General features: G+C 37.3%; 1 protein-coding gene across 1 annotated transcript in view; it reads right to left on the bottom strand.

The window, feature by feature from the left end:
• Positions 1–24,840, bottom strand: part of LOC115518625 (coiled-coil domain-containing protein 7-like) — a 31,144-nt gene extending 6,304 nt beyond the window's left edge. Inside the window, exons 1-3 of the mRNA XM_032593762.1 lie at positions 24,822–24,840; positions 24,216–24,329; positions 4,222–4,332 (exon numbers count right to left, since the gene is read on the bottom strand). Of these exons, the coding sequence (XP_032449653.1) occupies positions 4,222–4,332; positions 24,216–24,329; positions 24,822–24,840 (244 nt within the window). The remainder of the gene's footprint in view (positions 1–4,221; positions 4,333–24,215; positions 24,330–24,821) is intronic.
• Positions 24,841–25,815: the final 975 nt, after the last annotated feature.

Below are 25,815 nucleotides of genomic sequence, written 5' to 3'. Positions count from 1 at the left end.
CTTAACTGTTACTTTCAGTTGGGTTTGCTATCTAAATTGACGAAGTCAAAATTGGCAGCTTTTTCTCTGACAAATTGGCATAGTCAACAATAAAGTAAAATTCTGGAAGGAGAACTTTGGGAGGTGCTAGTGAGTCTACAAGACTCTTTTGAGGGATACAACTGGATCACTCACAAAAGTCATAGGGTCCTACAGGGCACAGCATCAGACAAGATAATGTATCTCCAGAAGTGCTAGTGGACACTGATGGGGGCTCTCCAGGAGAGTACTATTGTATTATTTACATATACTTTACTTTTAAATTCTGAGCATGAACAATGGTCCTTCTATTTACCTCTCAATTCACTGGCTAAAACACACCGTGAGTGGTCAAATTAGATATTCAACAGATGAACTCTAAGCTAGGGAAGCAATACCTTGGCTACTGCCTTTGGTCCTCTGGTGATAGGACCTAAAGTTATCAGAGATCTAGCATGCTGAGTTGCACTCAATGCTCTTAATTTTAAGAACCCCTCCTTGTCATAGTTAGCCTACGACTCATTAATTTATTGAGATATGTTCTTTAAGGAAAAAAGAATGTAGGGTCTTAGGGTCACTTGATCCAGTGACCTGAAGAGACCTTGGAGACTGGGTAGTTCCCCTCAATAATACAGGAGATAATCTTTTTAAACTTATTGAGGGAGACTAGCATCTGTGGGGCTTGTAAATACAAAACTCCTTGGAGAGACTGGACAACAGCCATGTTGCCCACAGAAGTGGGCATGGAATAGTTCTGTCAAGGTAGCAACTCTTGACCAGCAGAAAAAGTGATATAAAATGGTAATTGGGCAGCTAAACCTGGACAAGATAAGCAAAGGTTTTCTAGACGAGATATATAAGTTCAGTTGCCCATCAGTGGGTTCTCAAATGAAGAGACTGAAGGACTCTTTACCAAGGTACTCATGGACAGGTAGTATTCAGGAGCACTCAAGGGTCTGTACCACTGTGGTATACATGGTGACAGTTACTGTGACAAAAACAAGTGTTATCACTCTACTCCTTACAATGTTTTTTTCTCTTCCAAATTTTTATTTAAATTCCAGTTAGTTAACATACAGTTAATATCAGTTTCATGTATAGGATTTAGTGATTATCACTTACTTACATACAATACCAAGTGCTCATTACAAATACCCTTAATCATTCATTTAACCCATCTCCCAGCCCACCTCCCCTCCAGCAACCCTAAGTTTGTTCTCTATAGTTAAGAGTCTGATTTATTGTTTGCCCCTCCTTTTTTTTTACATGTTTATCTGTTTCTTAAATTCCACATATGAGTGAAATCATATGGTATTTGTCTTTATTTGAATAACTTATCTCACTTAGTATAATACTCTCTAGCTCCATTCACGACATCGCAAATGGCAAGATTTCATTCTTTTTTATGGCTGAGTAATATTTCAGTGTGTGTGTGTGTGTGTGTGTGTGTGTGTGTGTGTGGTACATTTTTATTCATTCACTAGTCAAGCTGTAGTGATCAAGACAGTATAGGCACTGGTGCAAAAACAAACACATAGATCAATGGAACAGAATAGAAAACTCAGAAATGAACCCACACCTATAAGGTCAATTAATCTTCAACTAAACAGGAAACAATATCCAATCAGAAAAATAGTCTCTTCAACAAATGGTATTGGGAAAACTGGAGAGCAACATGAAAAAGAATGAAACTGAACCATTTTCTTACAACACACATAAAAAAATTCAAAATGTATTAAAGATCTAAATGTGAGACATGAAACCATCAAAATCTCAGAGGAGAACACAGGTAGGAACCTCTTTGACATTGGTCATAGAAGCTTTCTACTAGATACATCTCCTGAGGCAAGGAAACAAAAGCAAAAATGAACATCAAAATAAAACGTCTCTGCACAGTGAAGGAAACAATCAACAAAGCTAAACGGAAATCTACAGAATGAGAGAAGATATTTAAAAGTGACATATCCGATAAAGGGTTGGTATCCAAAATATATAAATAAATTATAAATGACAACACCCAAAAATGAAAATCCAGTTAAAAAATGGCCAGAAAACATGAATAGACATTTTCCCAAAGAAGACATCTAGATGGCTAACACATGAAAATATTCTCAACATCATTCATCATCAGGGAAATATAAATCAAAACTACAATGAGATATTACCTCACCCCATGAGAATGGCTACAATTAACAACACAGGAGACAAAGATGTTGGTAAGTATGCAGAGAAAAAGGAACTCTCTTACACTGCTAGTGGGAATCCAAACTGGTGTAGCCACTCTGAAAAACAGTATGGAGGTTCCCCAAAAAGTTAAAAATAGAACTAACTACTGCTAGGTATTTACCCAAAGAAATAAAAAATACTGATCTGAAGGGATACATACACTTCAGTGTATATAGCAGCATTATCAACAATAGCCAAATTATGTAAAGAGCCCAAATGTCCTCCCAGTGAATCTTGACAGGAGTCAGAAAGCCCAGCCAATTTTTACTCTGAACTTTTGCCTTTCAAAAATGAAAAATACAAGGGGATAGGCCACATCCCAATATACCCAGTGGACACATGAGGACCTCTGCTAAGGAAGAAGTTAACTGGGAAATGGTGGACAAGTGCATTTTTAATGTCTTTTGAATAGTGGCACATAAGTGGCTGTAATCACAACTCTTGACATCAGGATGATAGGAACACAAATAATGCTGTCTGGTTTGGGGTCTGAGGCCAACACCAATGGAACTCTTATCCAGACCAGACTATGGATGGGTCCTCTTGGGTCAACAAAAAATTCCATTGTTATGGCCCCAGAAAATAAATGTATTAGAGATATGTGTTAGAGATATATTGTCTATAAAAAACTGCACTCACATTCTTCCAAGCCCTGATGGAAATTGTTGCAGTTAGAGCCATTTTAAGGGAGCATAAGAAAACAATTAACCTACCTAATTGCCAGCACCTAGCAGCACCTTTGTCTCCCAAAAATATTCCTGGGAAATAAGATGAATAATTTCCCTCTTTGCTGATCTTAAGACAGCAAAATCTCCTGGAACCTATGTCCCCATTCAATAAATCAATTGGCTTGTGCATCTGGCCTTGAGTTCATACTCAATTGATTTTGGTCATTCAATACAAAGGACAGCCCTTGGTACTAGCAGTATCTGACACTGACTGATGTAGAAACTATTGTCCACAATGTGGGAACTTGTTATGCAACAATTGATATTGCAACCCTTTTCAGTATCCCTCTGCCTGGGAATTATTAGTATCAGTTCATTCTTGTGTAGAATGGGTATAACTCATCACTCATATCCTTCCACAAATCTAAATTTTTGATCTGTCACCAATGCATAGATCATAACCTGGAAAATATCCTACTACCAGAGGGAGGAATAGCTTTCTATGTTATTGATAATATCATTATATTGGTTCAAGACAAGGAACTAACCAAAACCAAGGGCTAGACCTTGCTGTGCACCTTGCTGATGCACAGGTGGTAACTTGATGGACCATTATTACAAAGTTCAAGAACCTAGTACCCAAATGAAATTCCTGGGCATTATTTACAAGAGGTATGGTGTCTCATCCCATTAGAGGAAACTGGCTTTGGCCCTCTATGCTACAACCATTATAAAGGATACCTGATAATTGATGGAACTATTCACTTACTTGCATGCTCAATGCCCCCTATCACTGGGATTATAAGAAAGGTCATTTACTTTTAATGGATCCACAACCAGAAGAATGACCTGGAAGCCCTCACACTGAGGCAACCCTTCCCCTAGGCTCCTCTGATCCATTTTGCTTTTCGAGTTACAGATCTCAACAATGTCTCTCTTTGCCAGTTGGAACTTTAGGAAGAAAAACACTGCTACAGATAAGAGACATCTGTTGGACCTTTGAATCCATAATCTCTAGCAGTAGCTAGGTGAAAAATATACACCCTTTAAGAAATAATTAGTGGTCTATTATTGAGCTTCAGTGGATACTGACATATGACTCATGACTGTGAAATAGTCTCAATACAAGCAATTCCAACCAGAAGTTATCAATACTTTTGTTTTTGTTCTTAGGGTATTCATACTTTAAATCAAAGTGTAAAAATCTCTATAAAATATATGTTCAAATACATATTCATGAACCAAAGTAAAGAGATTTGATGAATATAACTTAAAATAATTTAGATTTATCTATAATTATTCTACTTACTAATGAATGCTTCACCTTGGGAAGTTTTTTGTTTCTTTACTTGCATTTCTGTTTCTGACTTTGAGTCTTGATGCTTAAGCATAAGGTTTTTATCTGGTACATCATCATTAGCTACATAAAGAGATACATTTAGTTCATTAAACAGAAAAACAGTTCTATTTGAAATCTCTAGAGATCAAACTTACAACAAGTATATAGCATTATTTTCTCTCATTTTTATTACCATAATGCTAGACCCAGGATTTTATGATGAGAAGAATTTTAGTATGTGTGTGTTGAAGTAGTCTCATTATTTCATAAACATTTCTTGTCATAAAAATATATTTTATATTAGTTCCTACTTGCTTTGGATTATTTATAGTTTAGGTTAATATATATAGTCATAGCCCAAACAATTCAAATGCATGCATACAAGATTATTCATTACACCATATTTGTAATTATAAGATACTCAAAAGCACCCAAATATATAAGCATATGAGATTGGTTAAATAACAAAGTAATATCAACTATGATGTATAATGTGGTACAAAGAGTTACATATGTGGCTCTAAAGTAATTTTAAAAATTACTATATCCCAACTTTAAGGGATTGCTAAGAGATAAGTTTATTTGGGAAAAAATGCAAATGGAAGCTATCAAGTATGCTTTTAGGAAAAAAAGAATGGGAAATAAAAAGAAAATATATACTTACCTTTAGAAAAAGAAACACAGGAAAGACAAACCAGAAAATAAAGTAGTTTGTCATCAAAAGTTGTGTAGACCCTTCATGTAGATTGCACACAATGACTACTAGATCTAAGCATGTCTCTGGTGCTGATGACAACCTATAATGCAGTGAATTTTTCTCATGTTTAATGAAAAAGAATGTAGGACCCTCAGGATTACTTTGCCCAGGGACCCAAAGAAACCATGAATAATTTGCCTCCAGCATAAAGGAAGTAATCTTATTAAATGTAGTTAGGGACAGTGGCACTTTGTGAAGTGTGTCACTACAGACTCCCTCATTCAGGAAGTCTTTCAGTGGCCACTTTGCCTAAGAAAGATGAAGAAGGGGTCAAGTGGAAGAAACAACATTAATACCTGAGACGCTCTCCTTCCTTAGTTAGCTACTATTTGGTCTTGAACTGGTTTGGTCCAAATAAGGTGAGTTCTCTACCCCCCCCCCCAAAAAATGGACCACTTTTACAACCACCTACAAGGTGCTCTGCAAGCCACCTGATAGTTCCTTGGTTCAACAATTAGGAGCAAGTATACTAAATGATGAGATTGTGTACCAGACTCCGATCGGATTTCATTCTTGCAACTCTCACTGGTTACCTAGCTCAATTAAACCTCCTTACAAGGTGATGTCAGCTGGTTCATGGAACAATCCAGATCTCAACTTAAAAACTTCCAAGCAAAGAAAAAGCAAATACTAGCAAGATACCAACTTTTCACTAGCAGCCAGAATGATGTACAAATGATAAGTGAGTACTTACTCCCGGACCACCTGGTTAAAGTCTTTCCCAAAGACATCTATGGGTTTTGTTACTCAACAATGGGTCTCCAGGAAGAGATTAAAAAGCTCTGCATCAGATACTTGTGACCAGATAATGGGGGCATAACACAGAGCCCCACTAAAGTCCACATAGTGATAACTCCTATGACTATTCCCTCCAGGCCTCCCAGTGAATCTTAAGATGAATCAGAGAACAACCTCCTACTTTTACTCAGATCTCTCAACTTTAAAAAATAAACAAGACTATGTGTTAGGCCAAGGTCCCTATGACCCCATTGGTAACATGGAGGCATTTGGCAAAGTCACAGTTCATTGGGGAGGTGAGGAAGAATTGTATTTCTTGGGCCTTTTGGACCAAGATGAAGGAGTAACAGATAATACTCTCTGGTGTTGGATTTGAGGCAACCAACTATAGGTATATCCCTTCAGCCACCACTACCCCAAACCCTATTGTTATGGACTCCACTACTGAATGCGTTGTTGATATATATGTTTATATACCTGTGCATGCCCAGCCCCTCTCCCTTATCCCTAAGCTATGACAGGAAATCCTGCAATCGTGACCATTTCAGAGACCTAATGTAGAAAACTCTGAGCCTAACAGATTACTACTGCCTAGCGCCTTTAACTACCAAAGCAACTATTTGGAAGAGAAAAAGAGACAGCTTCCTTATTCTGAGCTTAATGAAGCACAAGTTTTCCATGAGACTATTTCTCCATTCAGTAGCCCTATCTAGCCTGTGGATTAAGCCCCTTGTGTCTGGAGATTCAACTGACTATTAGAGATGCAATGCAATCATGGAGCCCTGTGCAATGATGTTATTCAATATCATTACTGTCATGCAGGTCATTGCATAAGCAGAGGGAAATATGTATAAAGTAATTGATATTTCAAATGTCCCTTTCAACATTTTTATCCACATGGATGCTCAAGATCAGTTTGCCATATGTGTAGTGAGTTGCAATACACATGTAATGTCTTTCCACAGGCCATGACCTGGAAAAAGTCCCACTCCCACATGGAACACTAGCTTTCCACTATACACTGATACCCTATACAAATACTGATACCCTCCTTTGAACCTAAACAAGGGTACTATCCAACAAAGACAGAAGGCACATGGATTCACATGTGGTAACAAGACTGGGACATTAATACAAAAAAAAAAAAAAAAAAAAGCACAAGGACCTGGTAACCAAGTAAAATCTCTGGGATTAAACTGGGAAGGGGCAGTGTGTTTCATTCTATAAGAGATAATTGCTAAGCTTTTAGTATCTCTAAGCCCCAATAAATACAAAGGAGGCCCATCAATTGGTAGGACTTTTCAGCTACTAGTGCTTTGGCATTCATCACGTGATCATCTTGATGGAATTCATGTATCAGGATACCACAAAGGTCTCTATCCTTGAGTAGGACGTAATCATAGAATGACTCAGAGGCCCTCCAACACACCACCCACTCTGTACCCAGAGTGAGTCTTTGACTCACATTTGTGTTTGGGTTATAGTTCTCAGTAACCTCTCAGTTCAGTGTTTAGAGCCTATGGCAGAAGGATACTGCTAGAAGCCAGAGGTGCCCATTGGCTTTTGGTACCATAATCTTCTGGAGTCAGCTGAAAGGTACAATTCCTTTTTTTTTTAATTCTCAAGTTAGTTAACATATGTGTAGTCTTGACTTCAGGATTAGAATCCAGTGATTTATCACTTACATGTAATACCCCATGCTTATCCCAACAAGTGCCCTCCTTAATGCCCGTCACTCATTTTCCCCACTCCCATCAACCCTCAGTTTGTTCTATGTACTTAAGAGTCTTTTTTTAAATTTTTTTTAACGTTTATTTATTTTTGAGACAGAGAGAGACAGAGCATGAACAGGGGAGGGTCAGAGAGAGGGAGACACAGAATCTGAAACAGGCTCCAGGCTCTGAGCTGTCAGCACAAAGCCCGACGCGGGGCTCGAACTCATGGATTGCGAGATCGTGACCTGAGCTGAAGTCGGCCGCTCAACCGACTGAGCCACCCAGGCTCCCCATGTACTTAAGAGTCTTGTGGTTTGCCTCCCTCTCTGTTTTTATCTTATCTTAACTTCCCTTCTCCTATGAAAGGTGCAATACTTTTAAGAGACTATTATTGGCCTGTTATATGGTTTGGCAAATACTGAGTGTATAACCCATGGATATGAAATAGTCTTAAGACTAGAGAAAAAAAACAAAAGTTATTAATAATTCGTCTTTTATTCTGTAGCTATTTTGGAGTACTCACAATTTAGGTTAAAATGTAAAATTGCTATAAAATATAAGCTCAAATACTGATTCATGAATAAAAGAAAACATCTTTTGATGAGTTTAATTTAAAATGATTTAGAGGGTGACATCAGCAAGATGGCAGACTAAGAAGTTTCTGCCCTGAACTCCACTTAACACTGATTTAACAACCATCTATGGATAAAATACATTTATGAGAGCTCCAGAGTTTGGTTGAGAGGTTCCACTACACCAGTGAAGCATAGCATCCTAAAACAGCCATATTAAAAAGGGTAAGAGGAGCACCTGGGTGGCTCAGTTGGTTAAGCATTCAACTCTTGATTTTGGCTCAGGTCATGATCTCACAGTTTCGTGAGTTTGACCACAACATTGGGATCTGTGCTGACAGTGCAGAGCCAACTTCAGATTCTCCCTCCCTCCCTCCCTGAACTCATTCCTGACTCAGCTTACACCTTCTCACTATTCCTTACATGACAGAAGGGATGAAGGATCTCTGTGGGTCTCTTTTATAAGAACACTAATCCCATTCATGAGGGCGTTACCCCCATGACCCAAGCAATTCTCAAAGCCCTCACTTCTAATACCATCACATTGGTGATGAGGAGTTCAACTTATAAACACAATCATTCACTCATAACAAATTCTGAAATCCCTTTTTATGAGGCCAGCATTACCCTGATACCAAAGCCAAAGACCCCACAAAAAACCCCACAAAACAATAGGCCAATATCCCTGGTGAACATAGATGCAAAAATCTATAGAAAACAGAATTCAATAGCACATTAAAAAGATCATGCATCATGACCAAATGGCATTTATTTTAGGGAGGTAGGGATAGTTCAACATATGCAAATCATTCACTATGATATGCCACATTAAAGAGCAAAGGATAAAAAAATCACATGATAATCTAAACATGCAGAAAAAGCATTTGACAAAATTTCAACTTTTCATAACAGATTCTCAATAAATTAAGTATAAAAAGAATTCACCTCAACACAACAAAGGCCATATATAAGAAAAGCTCACAGCTAACATCATACTCAATGACGAAAAGCTGAAAGCTTTTTCTCTAAGATCAGGAACAAGACAAGGACATCCACTCTCACCACTTTTATATAATGTGGTATTGGAAGTCTTAGCCAAAACAATTAAATAAGAAAAAATATACAAAGCATCCAAAACTGGAAAGAAAGAAATAACACTGTTTCTATTTGTAGATAATGTGATATTATATATGGAAAAGCCTGAAGCCTCCACCAAAAAATAGTTAAAACTAATAAATTCAATAAAGTAGCAAGATATAAAAACAATATACGAAGGTCAGTTGCATTTACACATATTAACAATAGAGTAGCAGAAAGAAGTGAAATTAGGAAAACAATGTCTTTTACAATAGCATCCAAAGGAACAAAGTTCCTAGGAAGAAATGTAACCAAGGGGGTGAAATACCAGTACACTGAAAATTATAAGACATTTATTAAAGAAATAGAACACATAAATAAATGGAATTACAGTCCATGCTCTTGGATTATATGAATTAATATTGTTAAAATGCCCATACTACCAAAAGCAATGTAGAGATTGAATGCAATCCTTATCAAACTTCCAATGGTATTTTCACAGAAACAGAACAATCCTAAGATTTAATGGAACCACAAAACCTCAAATATCCAAAGCAATCTTGAGAAAGAACAAAGGTAGAAGCACCACACTTCCTGATTCAAACTATATACAAAGTTATAGTAATCAAAACACTATTGCTATAAGGACAGACACATAAATCAATGGATCAGAATAGAGTTCCCAGAAATAAACCCATGCAAACATGGTAACTTAATGTATGATGAAGGAACCAAAAATATTCGATGTAGTCTATTCACAAAATGGTGCTGGGAAAACTGGACAGTCATATGCAAAAGAATGAAACTGTGCCACTGTCCTTCACCATACACAAAAATAAAGTCTCAAAGTGTGTTAAAGACTTGAGTGTAAGACCTGAAACCATAAAACTACTAGAAGTAACCATAGGTGGAAAGCTCCTTGACACAATTCTTGGTGATGATTTTTGGATTTGACACAAAAAGTAAAGGTAACCAAAGGAAAAATAAACAAGTGGGACTAAATCAAGCTCAAAAACTTCTGCTTAACAAAGGAAACCATCAACAAAATGAAAAGGCAATGTATAGAATGGGGAAAAATATTTGTAAGTCATATATCATATGGAGGGTTAATTTCAAAAATATAAAGAACTCATACAACTTAATAGCAAACAAACAACCCAATTAAGAAATGGGCAGAAGATCTGAATAGATATTTTTTTTCCAATAGAAGTAATACAGATGGCCAACAGGTACATAAAAAGGTAACCATCAGGTGAATGCAAATCAAAACTACAAAGAGATATCACTTCACATGTTTTAGAATGGCTATTATAAAAAAGACATGAAATAAGTGTTGGTAAGGATGTGGAGAAAAGGGAACCCTTGCATACTGTTTTGTTTTTTGTTGTTTGTTTTTTGCTTTTTTGTTTGTTTGTCTTTCTGTTCTCAAGTTAGCTAACATACAGTGTAGTCTTGGCTTCAGGCATAGTTTCCAGTGATTCATCACTTACATATAACACCCAGTGCTCATCTGAACAAGTGCCCTTCTTAATGCCCATAACCCATTTTCCCCACCTTGCACCCCTATCAACCCTAAGTTTGTTCTCTGTATTTAAGAGTCTTTTATGGTTTGCCTCCCTCTCTGTTTTTATCTTATTTTTCCTACCCTTCCCCTATGATCATCTGTTAACTTTCTCAAATTCCACATATGAGTAAAATCATATGATATATGTCTTTCTCTGACTGACTTACTTCGCTTAGCACAATACCCTCCAGTTCATCCACATTGGTGCAAATGGCAAGATGTCATTCTTTTTCAAGATGAGTAGTATTCCATTGAATATGTATGCCAATTCTTAATCCATTCATCAGTTGATGGGCATTTGGGTTCTTTTCATACTTTGGCTATTGTTGATAGTGCTGCTATAAACACTGGGGTAAATGTACCGCTTTGAATCAGCACTCCTGTATCCTTTGGATAAATTCCTAGTAGTACAATTCCTAGTAGTGCAAATCCTAATAGTGAAATTGATGGGTCACAGGGTAATTCTATTTTTAATGTTTTGATACTCCATACTGTTTTCTGGAGTGGCTGCACCAGTTTGCATTCCCACCAACAGTGCAAGAGTATTCCCCTTTCTCCACATCCTCACCAACATCTGTTGTTGCCCGAGCTGTTAATTTTAGCCATTTTGACAGGTGTGAGGTGATATCTCACTGTGGTTTTGATCTCTATTTCCTTGATGATGAGTGATGTCGAGCATCTTTTCATGTGTCTGTTTGCCATCTAAATGTCTTCTTTGGAAAAGTGTTCATTCATTGTTTTTGCCCATTTCTTCACTGGATTATCTGTTTTTTGGGGTGTTGAGTTTGGTAAATTCTTTATAGATGTTTGATACTAACCCTTTATCTCATATGTCATTTACAAATATTTTCTCCCATTCCACCAGTCGCCTTTTAGTTTTGTTGATTGTTTTCTTTGCTTTGCAGAATATTTTTACCTTAATGATGTCCCAATAGTTCATTTTTGCTTTTATTTTCCTTGCCTTCTGAGACATGTCTAGTAAGAAGTTGCTGCAGCCAAGGTCAGAGAGGTTGTTGCTTGTTTTCTCCTGTAGTACTTCGGTGGATTCCTGTCTCACATTTAGGTCTTTCATCCATTTTGAACTTATTTTTATGTATGGTGTAAGAAAGTGGTCTAGGTTCATTCTTCCACATGTTGCTGTCCATTTCTCCCAACACCATTTGCTGAAGAGACTATATTTTTCCATTGGATACTCTTTCCTGCTTTGTCAAAGATTAGTTGGCCATATATTTGTGGGTCCATTTATGGGTTCTCTATTCTACTCTATTAGTCTATTTGTCTGTTTTTGTGCCAGTACCATACTGCCTTGATGAGTACAGCTTTGTAATACAGGCTAAAGTCCAGGATTGTGATGCCTCCAGCTTTGGTTTTCTTTGTCAACATTACTGTGGTGAATTAGGGTTTTTTGTGATTCCATACAAATTTTCGGATTGTTTGTTCTAGCTCTGTGAAGAATGCTGCTGCTATTTTGATTGGGATTTCATTAAATGTGTAGATTCCTTTGGGTAGTATGGACATTTTAACAAAATTTGTTCTTCCAATCCATGAGCCTTAAATGTTTTTCCATTTCTTTGTATCTTCTTCAATTTCTTTCATACGCTTTCTACAGTTTTCATCATACATATCTTTTACCAGTTTAGTTAGGTTAATTCCTAGGTATTTTATGGTGTTTGATGCAATTGTAAATGGGATCAATTTCAAGATATGTCTTTCTCTTGTTTCATTTTTGGTGTATAGCAATGCGACCAATTTCTGTACATTGATTTAATATCCTGCAACTTTGCTGAATTCTTATAACAGCTCTAGAAGTTTTTGGTGGAGTGTTTCAGGTTTTCCACGTAGAATATCATGCTAAGAGTCAAAGTTTGACTCTTTCTTTGCCATTTTGAATGCCCTTTATTTCGTTTTGTTGTCTGATTGCTGATGCTAGGACTTGAAATAATGTTAAACAATAATGGTGAGAGTAGATATCCCTCTCGTGTTCCTGATCTCAGGGGGAAAGCTCTCAGTTTTTTCCCGTTTGGGATATTAGCTGTGGGCCTTTCATATATGGCTTTTAGGATAAGGTATGTTCCTTCTATCCCAACTTTCTGAGGGTTTTTATTAAGAAAAGATGCTGTATTTTGTCAAATTCTTTTTCTGCATCTATTGACAGCATCATATCGTTCTTATCCTTTATTCTATCAAAGTGATGTATCACGTTGATTGATTTGTGAATATTGAACCAACCCTACAGCCCAGAAATTAATCCCACTTGATCATGGTGAATAATTCTTTTAATATACTGTTGAATTCGATTTGCTAGTATCTTGTGGAGAATTTTGCATCCGTGTTCCTCAGGGACCTTAGCCTGTAATTCTTTTTAGTGGGGTCTTTGTTTTTGGAATCAAGGTAATGCTGGCTTCATAGAATGATGGGGCGCCTGGGTGGCTCAGTCAGTTAAGCATCCAACTTTGGCTCAGGTCATGATCTCATGGTCCGTGAGTTTGAGCCCTGTGTCGGGCTCTGTGCTAACAGCTTAGAGCCTGGAGCCTGCTTCAGATTCTGTGTCTCCCTCTCTCTCTGCCCCTCCCCTGCTTGCACTCTGTCTCTGTCTCTCTCAAGAATAAATATTTTAAAAATTAAAAAAAAAAAGAATGAGACTGGAAGCTTTACTTCTGTTTCTATTTTTTTTTTTTTTGCAACAATTTGAGAATAGGTATTAACTCTGCTTTAAATGTCTTGTAGAATTCCCCTGGGAAGTCATCTAGCCCAGGACTCTTATGTGTTGGGAGATTTTTGATAACTGATTTAATTTCTTTGCTGGGTATGGGTCTGTTCAAACTTTTCCTTTCTTCCTGTTTGAGTTTTGGTAGTGTGTGAATGTTTAGAAATTTGCCCATTTCTTCCAGATTTTCTAGTTTGTTCGCATATAATTTTTCATAGTATTCTCTAATAATTGTATTTCTGTGGTGTTGGCTGTAATCTCTCCTCTTTCTATCATGATTTTATCTATTTGGGTCCTCTGTCTTTTCTTTTTGAGAAGTCTGGCTGTGGGGCGCCTGGGTGGCGCAGTCGGTTAAGCCTCCGACTTCAGCCAGGTCACGATCTCGCGGTCCGTAAGTTCGAGCCCCGCATCAGGCTCTGGGCTGATGGCTCAGAGCCTGGAGCCTGTTTCCGATTCTGTGTCTCCCTCTCTCTCTGCCCCTCCCCCGTTCATGCTCTGTCTCTCTCTGTCCCAAAAATAAATAAATGTTGAAAAAAAATTAAAAAAAAAAAGAAGTCTGGCTGAGGGTTTATCAATTTTGTTTATTCTTTCAGAAATCAGATCTTAGATGCATTGATCTGTTCTACTATATCTGTTCTAGTATATTCTACTATATTGTTTATTTCTGTTCTAATCTTTATTATTTCTATTCTGCTGGGTTTGTTTGGGCTTTATTTGCAGCTGTCTTTCTAGCTCCTTTAGGTGTAAGCTTAGGTTGTGTATTTGGTACCTTTCTTGCTTCTTGAGATAGACCTGAATTGCAATGTATTTTCCTCTTAGGACTGCCTTTGCTACATCCCAAAGGGTTTGCACTATAGTGTTTTCATTTTCATTTGCTTCCATATATTTTTAAATTTCTTCTTTAATTTCCTGGTAGACCCATTCCTTCTTAAGTAGGAAGTTCTTTAACCTCCATGTGTTTGGGGACTTTCCAAATTTTTTCTTGTGGCTGATTTCAAGTTTCATAGTGTTGTTCAGTGTTGTGATCTGAAAATATGCATGGTATGATCTCAATCTTTTTACACTTCCTGAGGGCTGTTTTGTGACCCAATATGTGATCTATTTTGGAGAATGTTCCATGTGCACTAAAGAAGAATGTGTATTCTGTTGCTTTAGAATGAAAATTTCTGAATATATCTATTAAGTCCATCTGGCCCAATGTGTCATTCAGAGCCATTGTTCCCTTACTCTCTGCCTAGATGATCTGTCCATTGTTGTAAGTGGAATATTAAAGTCCCCTATAATCATGATACTATTATCTATACATTTAGTTATGTTTGTGATTGATTTATATATTTTGGTGTCTTACGTTGGGGCATAAATTTTTACAATTGTTGGCTCTTCTTGATGAATAGACCCCTTAATTATGATAGAATGCCCTTTTTCATCTCTTGTTAGACTCTTTGTTTTAAAATCTAGTTTGTCTGGGGGCACCTGGGTGGCTCAGTTGGTTAAGTGTCTGACTTCAGCTCAGGTTATGATCTCATAGCTTGTGAGTTTGAGCTCCGCATCAGGCTCTATGCTGACAGCTCGGAGCCTAGAGCCTGCTTCAGATTCTATCTCCGTCTGTCTGCTCTCCCCAACTTGCTCTCTGTCTCTGTCTCTCAAAAACAAACAAACACTTAAAAATAAATAAAATAAAATCTAGTTTGTCTAATAGAAGCATGGCTACTCCATCTTTCTTTTGATATCTGTTAGCATGACAGATGGTTTTCCATTCCCTCACTTTGAATCTGCAGGTGTCCTGAGGTCTAAAATGAATCTCCTGTAGGCAGCATATAGATGGATCTTGTATTTTTTATTCATTCTGATACCCCATGTCTTTTATTGGGCATTTAGTACATTTACATTCAGAATGATTATTGAAAGATACAGATTTAGTGCCACTGTTATCTGTGGGCTTTGTGTTTGTGGAGATGTCTCTGGTCCTTTGTAGTCTTTGCTGCTTTCCACTCACAGAATCCCCCTTAGAATCTCCTGCAGGGCTGGTTTAGTGGCCATGAACTTCTTTAGCTTTTGTTTATCTGGGAAAGCCATTATTTCTCCTATTCTGAATGACCACCTTGCTGGATGAAGGATTCTTGGATGCATATTTTTCTTACTTAGCACATTGAATATTTCCTGCCACTCCCTTCTGGCCGGCCAAGTTTCAGTGGACAGGTCTGCTATTACCCTTATGTGTCTATCCTTGCAAGTTAAGGCCCATTTGTCCCTAGCTACTTTCAGAATTCTCTCTTTATCTTTGTATTTTGCCAGTTTCACTATATGTCATGGTGTTGCCCTGTTTTTGCCGATTTTAAAGGGAGTTTTCTGTACCTCTTGGACTTGAACGCCTGTTTCCTTCCCCAGATTAGGGAAGTTCTCAGCTATAATTTGTTCAAATAAACCTTTTGCCCCTTTCACTGTGTCTTCTTCTGGAACTCCTATGATACAGATACTATTTCATTTCATGGAATCACTTAGCTCTCTAATTCTCCCTTCATAATCTAGTAATTTCCTTTCCCTCTTTTTTTTCAGCTTCATCATTTTCCATAATGTTATCATCTAGTTCATCTATTCTTTCCTCTGCTTCTTCCATCCTGTCACTGTATCTAGTTTATTTTGTATCTCATTTACAGCATTTCTTAATTCATTGTGGCTATTTCTTAGGTCTTTGATATCTTCAGCAATAGATTCTCTGCTATCTTCTATGCCTTTTTCAAGCCCAGCTATTAGTCTTATGACTGTCATCATAAGTTCTTAGATATATTGTTTATACCTGTTATGAGCACTTTTCTGGCTGTCATTTCTTCCTGGATTTTCTTTTGAAGAGAATTCTTCCTTTTTGCCATTTTGGATAGGTTTCTGTCTTTTATATATTTTAATAGCTTGCTATGAATCCTGTGCCTGCAAGTACTACTGTATTAAAAAGGGGCCATACACTGTCCATGGCCTGGCACTTCAGGAAGTGTTTTTGGAGTGTGGTGCATGCACTCTGTTGTTACTTTTTGGCTGCTCTCTCCCACTTGTCAGTCCTCTGCAAAGCTCCTCTTTGTTTGTAGTGGTGGAGTGTTTGTACCTTCCACCAGGTGTGTTTTGAAGTAAAGGAGGGGGGGAAGCTTGATTACATACAAAGAAAAAAATGAAAGTGGAAAAAAAGAGACCAAGCAGACAGTAAAACAAACAAACAAACAAACAAACAAACAAATCAGGCTTAATCCAGAGAGAGAGAAAGGAAAATAAAGGAGATACAGAAAAGGTATAAAAAGAATAAAGTAAAAATGCCTGATTAAAAAAACAAAACAGAAAAAAATATATATATGATAAAAATTGATCAAAACCAAATCAGAAACTATAAGCCTGATTCCAACAGAAAAAAGAAGAAGAGGGTAGAAGGAAAATGAAAAGGAAAGGGAAAGAAAGGGAAGGAAGGAAAGGAAAGGAAAGGAAAGGAAAGGAAAGGAAAGGAAAAAGAACAAGAAAAGGAAAGGAAAGAAAAGAACAAAAAGAAAGGAAATGAAAGGAAAAGATAAGAAGAAGACAGACTAACAGACAAAAACCAAAACCAATTATCTGTTGCTAACTGGGTCCTGTGGCTGTGCTGGCTGGTGCAGTCTTCCTCCAGTAGATAAACAGTTGCCAGGCACAGAGGAGGGGGGTTTGGTGTAAGTTGGTCCCGTCTCCACTGAGGCCCACTTGTGCTGCTCCCTGAAGTCTCACTGTGTTCCTGTTGAGGAGAAAAATAGCAACACCACAATCTCTCTGCCCCAGACCAGATGTCTCAAACCACACTGTTCAGGCAGCCCTTACAGAGTAGCGCAGGCAGTGGGCTTACCCTGCTCCAACAGTCTCCCGTGCCTGCTAAGTCCTCAGTTGGGATTCTAACCCTGATGTCTTAAAGGGCCCTGCACTATGTAGATCCTGTTCTGGTGGTGTAGTGCCCCCCCCTCCCTTAGTCCCGCCAATAAAAGGCCTTTGGCTGGCGCCTGCATTGTCTTTTCTCCTTGGGGAGGCAATAAACCATCTTCCCACAGTACTAGAGGAAGGGAACTGTTCTCTCCTGGTGCACTCCTGAGATGGCTGCTGTCTCCCAAGGTTGGCATCCTCCCATCAGGCATAAGCACACACAGTGGCTTCAGTCTGGAGAGTCATACACTTTTGACAACTCTGATCTTCAGCTCCTGAGGCTGTTTGCAAAATACAAACTAGTACTCTCTGATTTCTTGTTCTCTAGTCGATGGTCCAGAGAAGTTTTCCTTACACTAACTCAAAACAGCAATTCCACAACCTCTCTACCTTTGCCTTTGTCTCTCCACAGAATGAGTTTCCTTCCCTCTGTGCCTATTCCATTTTCTCCCCCAATTCACATACATGCACCTCGATCCTACCAAGCTATCTCCCTCCACCTGTGGAGATCCTTCTGCCACCCTGCAGATTTATTTCCTGGGTGTTTCCAAGTGATGTGACCTCAATACACCTGTGTTTGAGGGATGAGAGAAATCCCATCTCCAACTTCTCCACCATCTTAACTCCTCTCCTTGTGTACTGTTCATAGAAATGTAAATTGGTACAACTACTATAGAAAACTGTATGGAGGTTCTTCAAAAAATCAAAAATAGAACTAGCATATGTTCCAAAAATTCCACTTCTAGGTATTTTTCCAAAGGAAACAAAATAGTAACTCAAAAAGATATCTGAATTCCCTTGTTCACTGTAGCATTAATTACAATAGTTAAGACATGGAAACAATCTAAGTGGCCATCAATAGATGAATGGATTTTAAAACTGTGACTTACACATATATAGGAATATTATCCACACATAAAAAGAAGAAAATCCTGCCTTTTGTGACAACCTGCATGCAATAAGGGGTTATGCTAAGTGAAGTAAGTCAGAGAAAAAGACAAATACTATATGATTTCACTTATAGGTAGAGCTAAAAAAAAAAAGGAGGAGGAGGAGGAGGGGGAAGAAGAAGAAGAAGGAGAAGAAGGAGAATAAGAAGAAGGAGGAGGAGGAGGAGGAGAAGGAGACGGACAAGGAAGAAGTCAGAAGCGAAGAGAGAAGGCTAAGGATGAAGGAATGAGAATACGTATGCGTAGGGTATTACTTCTGGAAGGGAGCAGAAGAGCCTGGATCCCCCTCCTAATCATAAGCCTACGCCGACGCAGAAGAAAAGGCCACACCACCACCACCACACAGAACAGACTGGTGGTTGCCAGAACCGGAACAAGGGCAAATGGGTGAAAATGGCCAAAAGGTACACATGTCCAGTTATAAAATAAATAAGTCCTGGGATATAATGTACCACATGGTGATTATAGTTAATGATACTACATTATATACCAGAAAGTTGCTAAGAGAGTAGACCTTAAAAGTTCTCAGCATAAGAAATAAATTGTATCTATGTGTGGTGATAGATGTTAATTCTGCATACTATGGTGATCATTTCACAATATACAGCTAACCCTTCAACAATGTGGGGGTTAGGGGCTCTGACCCCCCCCCCATACAGTCAAAAATCAATGTATAATTTTTGACTCCCATAAACCTGAACTACTAACACCCTACTGTTTACCAGAAGCCTTGCTGATAGCTAATACAGTTGATTAACAGATACCTTGTATGTTATATGTACTTTCTACTGTACTCTTATAAAGTATGACAAAGAAAAATGTTATTAAGGAAATCATAAGGTACATTTATAGTACTATATTTGAAAAAAATCTTCATATAAGTGGACCTGCATGAACATAGACCCTTATGTTGTTCAAGAATCAACTGGACACATACATTGAATCATTATGTTGTACTCTTGAAAGTAATATAATATCACATGTCAATTATATCTCAATAAAGAGAACCCTAAATCATAAAAGATAAGAATGGGAATTAAAACTGAAACTAAATATAAGTAAATAAACCTACTGGCATAAGTAAGAAAACAATAATGCAAGTAAATCAATAAAGTGTTTGAAATATACACTTACTCCTGCACAAAACAGTGGAGGGGTAAAGTGTAAACAAATCACAAATCTTGTTTAATAAGCTTATTTTTCTAGTGTTTTCTCTAGTGTTCTGCATTCTGAAACAATTTAAGAAGCACTAAAATATAGATCAAATGATTAAATATATTGATGTTGTGTAGATTGATTCACACTTCAGAAGGCAGGACATACACACGTGAAATAGAGAAAGGAAAGAACAGGTCTTGAAGGGATAGATTGGAATTGAATACTTCTGTAAGAAATAATGATTTCTAAATATTTCTATGAATATGCATATTCATGTATATGTTCACATGTATATGTACATAAGCATAGGTGAGTATGGCTATGCCTATATATAATATATGTACATGTATGTTGATATGCATATGTGTTTACACTGAAGCATTTTTAACAGCCAAATTCCCATGTGTGATCTTTTAGGCCCAACCTTAGACAATTACAAAGGCCTTATCTGGCAGTTGTCATGGGGGGGGGAATCTTCAGATTCCACGCTAGACTTGATTTACAGCCAGTGAAGTGTAGACATTGGCAGTGGTTGCAGTCAAAGACTAAGTCCCATACAACTGGAAATATCTGCATTACTAATCCATGTACCTCAATTTTGAGGCATTTTTATGCATGGAGGATTCATCTAAGATACTGTACTGTTCATACGCTTCTACATAGTTTGGTTTTTCATTATCATTTCATTGTAGACATTTTTATTAGTTTTGATAGCTTTCACTTCTTTTATTCCTTGCCCTCCCACCACTAACTCACTTCAGCCTCCAAGTCTATACAACAGGAAGAGCTTTTTGTTTGAAACTTCTTTGGTTGTAAGATGATCTTCTCACAACCTACCCCTGCCAGCACTGATATTCTGACTCTCCAATGCTGTTCTATGGAGGAAAACGGAAAGCTGATGTAACTGGAAACTTTTCTTGTTTAGACTCTTTCTAATAAATCACAGTAACAGAATAAATGCTTAATTTCACTTTCAATTTGGCTTGCTATCTTAACTAACCAACTTAAAAACAGGTAGCTCTCTCCTTAAAAATTAGTGCAGCCAGCAATGTGGTCAATTAAGCACAATTCCCTTCTAGAAGGAACGTTAGTGAATCCTGAGGGCTCCATAAAGTGATACTACTAGGTCATGTGCAAGAGTCAGAGGGTCCCATAGGGCACATCACAGTGCAGGTCAGGGTGTCTCAGGATGTGCTAGCGGACTCTGGAGCATGCTGTAAGAGAGTGCTATTTTATTATTTACTTTTAATTTCTGAGCGGGAACAATGGTTCTTCTATTTATTTCCTTTTTTTTTTTTTTTTTTTTGGCTAAGATACCCAGTGGGTAGGTAGAATTAAACATCCAATAGAGGAATTTTGATAAAGCTGGAGAAGCAAGACCTTAGCTATTACTTATAGTTTTACCAGCTATGGAACCAAAAATTGAAGACCCTGCATGCTGAGTTGTACCCAATGAATATTATTAGTTCTACTGTAGTGGGAGCTGATGGGCAGTTTATGATGCAGAGATTTACTGAGATTCATGCTTTAACAAAAGAATGTAGAGTCCTGAGAACCACTTTGTCCGGTGGCCTGAAGAAACTTTTAAGACTTGGATAAGTCATCTTCATGTTTAAAGAAGTAATATTTTTAAAGAAGTAATCATGTGGTACTCATTTTTCTCTGACTTATTTTGCTTAGCAAAATAGCAAGATTTCATTCTTTTTGATGGTTCCGTAATTGTATGTGTGTATATACATATATATAGATATACATATATATGTATATATATGTGTATACATTTGTGTATGTGTGTGTACACACACACACACACACACACACACACACACACCATCTTCTTTGCCCATTCATTAGTCTATGGACATCTGACCTCTTTCTATAGTTTGGCTATAGTTGATAATACTGCTACAATCATAGGGGTGCATGTGCCCCTTTGAATCTATTTTTGTATCCTTTGGGTAATACTTAGTAGTGCAATTGCTGGGTTATAGGGTAGTTTTATTTTTAACTTTTTGAGAAATTTCCATATTATTTTCCAGGTTGTCTACACCAGTTTGCATTCATATGTGGAATTTAAGAAAGAACACAGATGAACATATGGGACTGGAAAAAAAGAGAAAGGGAAGCAAACCATAAGAGACTCTTAACTATAGAGAGCAAAATGAGGGTTGTAGAGGGAGGTGGGTGGAGGATGGGCTAAATGGGTGATGGATATTAAGGAGGGCACTTGTTATGATGAGCACTGGATGTTATTGTAAGTGATGAATCACTAAATTCTACTCTTGAAACCAATATTACACTATATATTAACTAACTAGAATTTAAATAAAATTTTGAAAAAAAATAGTCGAGTAATATTGTTGGTTTCTTAATACAAAAAAAAACCCTTTCTCAGAGAGTTTTGACAATGGATACATTGCACAAGGAGATGGAAGAAAGGGGTATGAAAAAAACACAGACATTCAAGACTCTCTCCTTCCTCAGCTGGGTACTGTTTGGATTTCACAGATGACTCATTCTTGCCCTTGTAAAACATGTTTTAACTATAATTGAAGAGGCTATAGTGATTTCATGAACCGCCCGTTGTACTTAGGATATACAATAAAGGTATGAGGATAGTAGATGATATTACTTTTTACCAGACTCAAAATTCTGGGTTCATTTGTGCCGCTATTGCTGGACATTAAGCTCAGTTAAACAAAGTTTCAAGGTCACAGCAATTAGTCTATGATATTATCTGGATCTTAACTGGAAAATTTCTGGACAAGTAATATTGGATACTTCCAAGACAGCAATGATTGACCATAAGAGAGAGTGATATAAAAATGGTAATCTAGTAAACACTCCTGGACCATCGAGGCAAGGGTTTTAAAGAGATCAAAGAGTGTGTTTATACAAAAACAGGCTTAGTCTCAATAAGTAGACTAATGGGCTCTTTTCCTAGAACATTATGGCCAGGTAGTGGGATAAGAGAGGCTCAACAGACCCACTACTTATGCTAATGGATCCTTTGATTAATACAGGTGCTATGCTTCTGTTTTTCCCAGTGATCCTTGCCAAGAATCAGAGTGCTCCACCAACTATTACAAAGATATTATGGCTTTCAAAAATAAATAAGACAATGGGTTTTTCCAGGCCTCATGTACCCACAGTGGGGGAGGTGGGAGGGAATAGGAAGACTTCTGCTCATCATCATAGTTCAGTGGAGATGTGCAGGAAACTTTCATTTCTGGGCCTTTGAGATACTGGTGCATAGAAGACAATGATCTCCACAACGTTTGACACCAAGATGAGGGAGAAACCAATAATGTTCATTGGCTTGGGGTCCAAAGCCACCACTAATGGGAAACTTACTCAAAATTCCACAATGATGTGTCCACTCAGGCCACCTCAAAACTCTACCCCCACTACTAAATGTATTGTCAGTATAGAAGTATTATCTACATGAATGTCTACTTGATTTCACCCTAACCCTTGGTAGAAATTGCCACTTTAGCAAGACAGGTGGAAAACTGTGAAACTACCCAACTATTAGCATCTAGTACCTTGTTTCTCAAAAACATCCACCAGGGGAAACAAAATAAATAACTGCCCTTATTGATGAGCTTAATGAAGCAAAAATTCTTCCTGTAACTGCTTATCCATTAAATAACGCAATATACCTTAGGTATATGTCCTTGTGTGCATAGAGACTCCAGTGATTATTCATAGCTCGGTGATGTAGTACTGAGGCACTAGTTGCATCCAATATTATGACTGTCATGGAAGTTAATATCCATAGTGAAGGAATTTGGTATTCTGTAATAGACAGTACAGATACCCTATCCAGAAACTTTGTACACATAGATGATCAAGATAAATTTGCCATATGTGGATTGGATTGCAACCCACCACTAATATTCTTTCACAAGGCTCCATAAATCCTCCAACTATCCGTGTCAATAAACAGTTATGACCTAGAAATGTTCTAAACTCAGAGAGAGCACTAGGCTTCCATTCTATTAATACATCCAAGTGGACCCAGACAAGGGCACAACTTAACAAGGACCAGACATCCTATAGACCTACATGTGGCAACATAGCTGGACCATTAAAACAAACAAGGCACAGTTACCAAGTACCTAATAGAAATTCCTGGGCATAATCTGTAAGCAGCACAATATCTCAACCCAGAGAACAAGACTACCAATCTTTGGCCCATTCTGCTTCAACGAATGAAAATGAGGCATAACTACTGGCAGAAATATTTGGCTACTTGCACTCTCATATTCTCCATGTGGGGTTTTTGATGACATTGATCTATTAGGTTACCTCAAAGGTCCCTCCTTTTAGTGGGGCCACAGCCAAGAGAATGTATTTGAAGCCTTCCAAAAGGACTCATAGGGTGCCTTTCCTCTAGGCTCCTCTGATCATTTGCTATGTGACTCACAGTTCTCAGTAACATCTCTGTTTACCAATTAAAGTTGTGGTAGAAGGCCTCTGCCACAGGTCAGAAACATCTACCACATCCTGCTGAAAGGCTTGCATCCTTTGCAAGAAAATTACTGGCCCATAATTGGCCTTGGTGTCTGAGTGTAGAACTTGTGATTGTGAAATAATATTACAACCAGAAATACCAATGAAAGTTATGAAAAATTTGACTTTTGTTCTCTAATTATCTTAGGGTATTTTCAATTAAGGTCAAAGGAACTACAAATGTCCCATAAAATATGATCTCAAACATATACTCATGAACCAAAGGGAAAAAAATATTCTACTGAATTTAATTAAAATAATTTAAAGTTATCTTTAATTGTACTTACTAATGTTTCTTTCCCCTTTGGATGTTCTCTGTTTCTTTACTTGCATTTGTGTTTTTGATATTGAATCTTGGTTTTCATCAAGCACAAGATTTCCATCTGGTACTTCAAACTGAGCTACATAAAGAGACACATTTAGTTGAATAAATATAGAAACAGATCTGTTGTGAAACCCTTAACTTTCAAGTTTATAACAAGTATAAAGCAGAATTTATCCTCATTTCTATAAAGTTATAAATAAATTGCCATAATGTCAGATCTGACATGAAAATAGGAGAATTTTAATATATATGTATTAAAACTATCTTATAACTTCATTAATAATCCTTGGCATCAAATGTACTTTATGTTAATCTCTGTTAGGCATTTTATGCTTAAGTTAAAATTTAATCATAGGACAAGACATCAGCAAGATGGAGGACTAGTAAGGTCCAGGCCTTCATTCCCCCCCAAAAACACTGAGTTAGCAACAGTGTACAAACCAAAACACCTTTTAGAGAACTATAAAAACCAGTTTGAATCTGCTTTGCCCAAGTTAATTACTTACCAAGAAAAACTGCACCAAAAAGAATAACAAGGATTATGGCATTTTGCCCACTTTAGATGCACCCTTTCCCTGGTGCGGCATGCCACAATCACAGGGAAGCGTCCCAACTTCCAGCTTCTCTCTTGGGATGAAAAGAAAAAGGTGGAACTTGTACCTAACTTTGTGGAAAATCTGGGAGCACCTGAGTTACTGGTTTCTATCTTGCCTGACTTGAAACACTGATGGAAACAGCTGCATAGATAAATACCAGGTTGGAAGCTGCTGAAAACAAAGGTGAGTACCATGGCACATTAGAGGTATAGGATGTATGTAATTCTGCACATTACAGAGGAGCAAGAGATTACAGGAAGAAAAATACTACAGGAACCAAAACCAAAAACTCCTGAGAAGAAATAGGGGAGACCCTCTTAGGGAAATTATGAGAGTTAAAAGCAGCCATGAATAAAAGAGCATACATGAGCCCAGAGAATACACATTCCCCAGAAAAGGTTTGAGAAGTCTCAGAACCTCTCTGCAAGGCTGATTTGTCAAAGTATTTCCCTGCATGAAGCCAGTTTGTAAATACTGAGAGAGATGCTGTGCTTTCAAAATCATAAATCTCAACAAAAAATGACAAGACATACCACAACAAACAAACAACAACAAAAACATGCCTTAATGAAATAAGGAATATGATGCCTGAATAAAATTTAAATAGCAGCATTATCAACAACAGCCAAATTACAGAAAGAGCCCAAATGTCCATCAACTGATGAATGGATAAAGATTATGTGGTATGTGTATATATAATATTCCATCATATATATATATATATATATATATATATATAATATATAACATACATATGGAATACACATGTATTATAATGGAATTATAATGGAATATATATGCATATATATATATGCATATATATGCATATATATAATGGAATATTACTCAACCATAAAAAAGAATGAAATCTTGCCATTTCAATGACATGGATGGAGGCTAGAGAATATTATGCTAAATGAAATAAGTCAGTCAAAGAAAGACAAATACCATATGATTTCAGTCATA

Source organism: Lynx canadensis, chromosome B4, assembly GCF_007474595.2.
Source record: "Lynx canadensis isolate LIC74 chromosome B4, mLynCan4.pri.v2, whole genome shotgun sequence".
In the NCBI taxonomy this organism is placed as follows: Eukaryota; Metazoa; Chordata; class Mammalia; order Carnivora; family Felidae; genus Lynx; species Lynx canadensis.
The sequence above is the reverse complement of the archived record's forward strand: the minus strand, read 5'-3'. Positions and strand labels throughout refer to the sequence as shown.